At 42.0% G+C, this 6,369-nt stretch overlaps 2 protein-coding genes across 2 annotated transcripts in view; both read right to left on the bottom strand.

The window, feature by feature from the left end:
• Nucleotides 1-1,580: 1,580 nt before the first annotated feature.
• LOC107713860 (zona pellucida sperm-binding protein 4-like) lies at nt 1,581-3,416 on the bottom strand. The gene is made up of 8 exons (XM_016519500.1): nt 3,060-3,416; nt 2,797-2,984; nt 2,629-2,726; nt 2,399-2,556; nt 2,131-2,323; nt 1,915-2,062; nt 1,764-1,836; nt 1,581-1,692 (listed from the first exon to the last, which is right to left on the bottom strand). Exons 1-8 carry the CDS (start codon nt 3,388-3,390, stop codon nt 1,616-1,618), a joined length of 1,266 nt encoding a protein of 421 aa, XP_016374986.1. The 5' UTR covers nt 3,391-3,416; the 3' UTR covers nt 1,581-1,615.
• A 2,468-nt stretch (nt 3,417-5,884) lies between these two features.
• The window catches only part of LOC107713857 (zona pellucida sperm-binding protein 4-like), a 1,834-nt gene continuing 1,349 nt past the window's right edge, over nt 5,885-6,369 (bottom strand). Inside the window, exons 5-7 of the mRNA XM_016519496.1 lie at nt 6,214-6,361; nt 6,070-6,142; nt 5,885-5,994 (exon numbers count right to left, since the gene is read on the bottom strand). Coding sequence (XP_016374982.1) covers nt 5,918-5,994; nt 6,070-6,142; nt 6,214-6,361 — 298 coding nt within the window. The 3' untranslated portion in view covers nt 5,885-5,917. The remainder of the gene's footprint in view (nt 5,995-6,069; nt 6,143-6,213; nt 6,362-6,369) is intronic.

Genomic DNA, 6,369 nt, shown 5'->3' with positions numbered 1-6,369 from the left:
ATGATTAATTATTCATATTTCCCATGAGCTGATTCGTTACAGTGGAGATGATCGTGGACTTCAGGAGGAACGCAATCTACCTCATGAACAGTTAGTGTTCTCCCGTTGTGTAATTAAAGTGTGCAATAACCTCACGCCTGTTTCACACATACTCCGTCTGCAGTGCGTTGCGTTTTTTTTAACGCACCCATGTTAACGGATTAGAGCTTTCACACTGCACGCGGTTGCGGGCCATCAGTGCGTTCCAGGTGCGGCGTGTCTGCAGCAGTACAGCGATCGTTTACGCACCTATTTTAGCTGTGCTGCACGCGCTGAATTAAAGTGACAGCGCTTTGTTCGCGGAAAAAATTAACATGGATTGAGACTGAAATGTAGTAATTTCACAACAAATAGATATAATTAAAGTCTACTGTGTTTCACGGGCTTTTTGGCTAGGTTTAAAACAAATAAAAGTGCACTTTTAGATATACAAGGCAACATATGCACTTGTGTCTTGTGGAGGTAGAAAAACAAAGTTCTTTAAGACCCGCTGGACTGTTTGTAATAAAGATTTAAATGTAAAAGGCACGAGAGCCGACTGTTTCTGTCAGTGGTAAGTTTTAATTTAAAATATTTGTGATAACCTAACACAATCTATATGCTGTATTCAAATGTTTCCACTTGCTTGAGCAATTTAATATACACATCTAAAAGCCAAATGCATTTAATACGCTGTTTATATTAATTGAGTTTAAACGTGAATATGTCTGAAAGATTGTGTAACTGTACTGTGATAAGAGGATCACAATGCTGAAAAAATACTTTCAGTATAGGCTAACTACGTTTGGATTTGAAATCAAAATAATGAATAAATGTTGTGTTTGTGGTAAACAACCGCGGATCAGGAGCGAACTGCAAGCGCGTCCTGTGTGAAAGCACAATGAGTCCGTGCTGCTTCTGCACCGCATACGTAACACACACAGACCACACACGCACTGCAGACGGAGCATGTGTGAAACAGGTGTTATACTTATTTATCACTCTAAATCCTAGTACACTCCTACAACTTAATTCCTATTCTATAGCACACCTGTACATACAATTTATTCTTTTGTGGTTTCTGTTTATGCAGGTGTACTTTATTCACATCTTATTTTTATCCATGCGTGTTTGTTGTCTCCGTGTACTGGAAGCTTGTGACAAACAAATTCCTTGTGTGCAAACATACTTGGCAATAAAGCCCTTTCTGATTCTGAATACCCACAGCTGACATGCCCTTGAGCAAGACACCAAACCCCCAATTGCTCCCCAGGAAAGTGTATGCACAATTGGGATAAATGCAAGTTGGTTGGATGGGTTAAACGTCCTGTTAACCAAACAGAAGTTAACGATTAACCCTTAAAATGTAACCTTATGTGCTGCCCCAGGTTAGCAACTGGATAAGGGTCATGGCTTGTACAGAAGCCTGGACTCAGAACACATTACTCTACAAAAGGTTGTGGAACCTTGGTTGAATAGTGTGGGGGAGAAAAAAAAAAAAAAAAAAAAAAAAAAAAAAAAAAAACCGATTCTGCAGAGTCAAAACACAAACAAAAGATAGCTCGGGGTTCTGCAACGTTTATTAAAAACAATAGATTTACACGACCAGAGTAACTTCTCCACTAGAAACCACGGTCTGCTCACTAGAGATAGCCTTGATGAGAGTGTCTCTTCCTGAAAGACAGATGTTAAGTGTGAATGCACTTATAAATTCTCAGTTCCTCTAGTCGAGAGCAAGAACTCACGTTTCCTGGTGCAGCTTTGCTCACAAGAGCCAGAAGAGGGATGGCACACCTCTGTACTGCAGTGGATGAAGATCTGACAGGGAAGAAAGAGGCTCAAGTAATAGAATTCACAAGTAGTAAAATTAAAATGTTCAAGTAAAGGGGGACATACAGTTTCTTGCAGAGGAGCCAGTGAGGCTGGATCTACAAATGTGAACATCTTCACAACAAAGCGCTTGTAGTGGGTTGGGAAATGAAGACCAGACGATCCAGTCACTGGAACCAGTGTGGTCAGGTAACGGTCGTCCTGGTAAGGGCATCTGAAGACAAATGGGAAGGTTAGAAAGTCTTCCAGCAGACTAACTGGATAAAGAATGGCATTACTCACCCGTCGATCAGAAGGTCCCATTGGGGGAGACTGAGTGGACTGGGGGTTGATGTCGCCCAACAACGTCTCAGCATCAGGACAATGTCGGGGTCGGTCCTCTCGAGAATACGCACCTCAACATACACAGGCTCTCGCAGGACTTTTGTGATGGTATAATCAGCATCACTGTAGTAGGACGTGTAGGCCTCATCCCCTGAGGAACACTGGGGTTTAAACAGAAACTGCTGGAGTTTGACAGGCTTTAGGATCACACAGGACAAGACCTTACCTTCTGCACAGCCTTTGGTGACACATTGGCCATTGGCCAGTCTGAGCTCCACCCTGAGAGGTCCAGGAGCAGCTACTGGTGGAGGTGGAGGAACAGCGTTGACCTCCACAACCAGAGCTTCCACAGACGTTCCAGAGTACCTACACTGGAAGAGAAACCTGGACAACAGACGGTGAGCTTGTAGCATTTATCAGAGATTAAAGATTCACCCCAAGTCATAGATCACTTACTCAAAATGACTGTCCCTGGTTATAGAACCAAACGGTCCAATCCCCACTTCATACGAGGAGGTCATTCTGTTCTCATACACCACATATCCACTGTCCTCCTGTGAATAGCAACACTGTTGGCACACAGTCCACAAGCAATGCAGAATAAAACCAGAAGCAGCTGCTCACCATCATGCTCGTGCCACATGCGGTCACAGGGAACTGGTATATAGCAAAGTAAGGTGTGGACTCCACAGGAGCACAAGGTGGGTGGTTTCCACCCAATAAACGAACCGAATCCAGACTCAGTCGAGGCAGAGTAACATCTCTAGCCACCACTACCACAAACTGCCCATCTCTAATACACTGGACAGTCACTGTAACAAGGTACAAGAGCAGGTTAAGGCTGAGGATCAAGTTACCATGAACAGAATAATATTGAGAACGCTTACCTGCCCTCCCATAGTAACACTGCGGTCTCTTAAAGCAGCAGTTGATAGCTTCACACTCAGCACCACTGATCCCAGGTTGTCCACATTGGATCTGCTCATAATCAGCTACAGCACATTTATCAAGGGGCTCTGTCTGCGCCACTGGTTTCTGTAGCTGAAACTGCGGAAGAAACCACTGGTTAGTTTGTTGTTGAACTGGCTGCTGAAACCGCTGGTCGGTTTGCTGGATCATCACAGCTTGAGGATTCTGGAGCAGATTACTCCACTTTGGAACAGCATGACAGAAAGCACAAACTACCAAAATCTGAAACAAACACCAACTTCCAGCCATTGTTCAACAACTAATCACAAAGTGGAGATGCTGCCCTTTGGTCTTTTTGTACTCTACAGCTTTCAGCTAATTAAAGATTGTCCCGCCCTCTTCATTAACCCTCACGATTCTCCAGACTTGCATGAGTTGGAGCTTATGCAACTGATTGATTCTCATTGATTCAATTGTCCTTGTTACATACATGAAAACACAAACTTGTGTATAGGAGCCATTTATAGGTTTTGTCATGTTTTTCCTTCTTACTTGCATGTTTTCTGGACTTTGCGTGCGCCCTCTACAGGACAAACCATAAGATAAAGCCACAGGTGTCTAATGAGATAGCGTAGTCTACTGGGAGCACACGGTCTTTAGACCTTCTTTCTCCCTTTCAATGCTTTCTGGTGCTCTTATAATTTGCAGCTTAAATTATTTTCTATTTTACTTTCAATGTTAAATTGCATCAGTTTATTTTTGTAACATTCAAGATTAATAAATCAACTGTGATCTACTTCATTTTCCTGGATTTTAATGGCTATAAAGTAGGGCTGTGCGGTTAATCGAAATCGAAATTTGAGACGTTGCGATTTGCTAATCGCAAAGCCTGCCATGTGGACGCGATATTACTCTGTTCCAGAGCATATGCATGACTGCCTGCCTTGAGTTGCAGTCTTACTTGCCCTGTGCAAGAGAGAGCGCACCTCCGTTCTCCCCAATCAGCACTGCTCTAGCCAACTGCGTAAACGGCCACCATTATAAAAAAAAAAAAAAAGCGGAGGTGTCTAATGAGATGGCGTGGTCTACTGGGAGCACACGGTCTTTAGACCTTCTTTTTCCCTTTCAATGTTTTCTGGTGCTCTTGTAATTTGCAGCTTGAATTATTTTGTATTTTACTTTCAATGTTAAGTTGCATCAGTTTATTTTTGTAACATTCAAGATTAATAAATCAACTGTGATCTACTTCATTTTCCTGGATTTTAATGGATATAAAGGAGCAAACAAAGAGGTGTCTAAAATTTCCCCGGCAGACCCAAGAAGTGACTAACTTTTAAATCAAGTAAGGGTCACTACATTGTGCATAATTCAAAACAGTTTACTAGTATGAACTGCTGCTATTTTGAATTCAGCCTTGGTTTTATCCTTCATTAGCTGAACCCAATTGTCGACAATTCTAGATTGTTTTATGAATACAAACATTTTGGAATGAACAGGTCTGTATCTTCAGACTGGCTCAGAAGAAAAGTTGATTTAACATACTCATGATTACTATGAAGCTTTGAATGTTACTTGAACCCTGTCCCAACCATAGCTGCTTTATTCTTAAATGCTGCATAATTAAAATAGTGCTTTTATAAAGGTGCTTTTAAAATCTTGCACACACACTGAAAGATCAATATCCTTCGGTATAGCCCACATTTTTGTTTGCCGGAGTGCAGGTTAGCCCTTCACTCATGACGAAATATAACGCCTCAAATTTGTTGAAATGCATAGTAATTTGTTTGTCAGAAAGATTGGCTCCACCAGGTTCTCAGCTAAACATGCCAAGGAATTATTTTACCACCATCACCTTTGTTTGGAGTGGGACAAAAATGCTTACACATTTAAAAAGCAACACTTATTTGACCTGACAGCAAAGGCCAAGTATGGTAACCCATACTTGAAAATTGTCCTCTGCATTTAACCCTTCCAAATTATTGCATGCACATCAGAAGCAGTGAGTAGTGAACACCCAGAGCAGTTGGCAACCAGTCGCTGTGGTGCCCAGGGAGCAACTGGGTGTATTGAAAGTGGAAGAGAGCACGGTTCATTCAATCCCTAACCTACATTCCCTACTGATATTGAGATTTAATCCTGCAACCTTCAGGTTACAAGTCCAACCATTAGGCCACAACTGCCCAGATTGCAACTAAATCTTTCCCCATTTAAGCAGATAGTACTAGCAGAACTGACAAATGAATCAAATATGACTTACAACCATCATGAAATACCTGACCTGCAGTCATAGCCTAATGGTTAAAGTGTTGGACTTGTAACCCAAAGGTCATGGGCTCAAGTCTCAGTACCAGCAGGAATTGTACGTGGGGGTGAATGTATAATGCTCTCTACCTTATATACCCACAGCTGAGGTTACCTTGAGCAAGGCACCAAACCCTCAATTGCTCCCCATGTGCCACAGCAAAATGTGTATGCGCACTTGGATGTGATCAATGCATGCTGGTTGGATGGGTAAAACATCCTGTTAACCAAGCAGAAGTTAACGATTAAACCTAAATTTGGTACCTTATGCAGTGGCCCAGGTTAACAACTGTAGGATGGATAAGGGTCATGGCTTATACAGAAACCTGGACTCAGAATGCATGACCTTACAAAAGGTCGTGGAACCTTGGTTTAGTGAAACGAAGAGAGAGAACAAAAATAAATAAAAAAAAATAATAATAATAATAATAATAATAATACAACTGGGAAGAGCCATGTAATACCAGCTTCTGTAAAGCCAAAATACCAATTGACAAAGATCTTGGTGTTTCACAGTTTATTAAAAACACTAGATTTACATGACCAGAGTAACCTCTCCACTAGAAACCACAGTCTGCTCACTAGAGACATCCTTGATATGAGTGTCTCTCCCTGAAAAAGAAATGTTAGAAGTGTGAATGCACTTCTATAATCTGCTCCTATAGTCAAGACGGAGCAAGAACTCACGTTTCCTGGTGCAGCTTTGCTCACAAAAGCCAGAAGATGGATGGCACACCTCTGTACTGCAGTGGATGAAGACCTGACAAGAAAGAGGCTCAAGTCATAGAATTCACTAGTAAAATTAAAATGTTAAAGTAAAGGGGGGCATACAGTTTCCTGCAGAGGAGCCAGTGAGGCTGGATCTACAAATGTGAACATCTTCACAACAAAGCGCTTGTAGTGGGTTGGGAACTGAAGACCAGATGATCCGGTCACTGGAACCAGTGTGGTCAGATAACAGTCATCCTGGTAAGGGCATCTGAAGAA

Source organism: Sinocyclocheilus rhinocerous, unplaced genomic scaffold, assembly GCF_001515625.1.
Source record: "Sinocyclocheilus rhinocerous isolate Xijiao unplaced genomic scaffold, SAMN03320098_v1.1 scaffold2644, whole genome shotgun sequence".
In the NCBI taxonomy this organism is placed as follows: domain Eukaryota; kingdom Metazoa; phylum Chordata; class Actinopteri; order Cypriniformes; family Cyprinidae; genus Sinocyclocheilus; species Sinocyclocheilus rhinocerous.
Note: the sequence above shows the minus strand (reverse complement) of the source record. Positions and strands in the feature narration are given on the sequence as shown.

Coding starts and splice junctions, on each gene's coding strand:
- LOC107713860 (XM_016519500.1), bottom strand. CDS start 3,390: ATGGCTGGAAGTTGGTGTTTGTTTCAGATTTTGGTAGTTTGTGCTTTC. Junction 2,727..2,796: donor CATGTGGCACGAGCATGATG/GTGAGCAGCTGC, acceptor TGCTATTCACAG/GAGGACAGTGGATATGTGGT. Junction 1,837..1,914: donor TGGCTCCTCTGCAAGAAACT/GTATGTCCCCCT, acceptor CTTCCCTGTCAG/ATCTTCATCCACTGCAGTAC.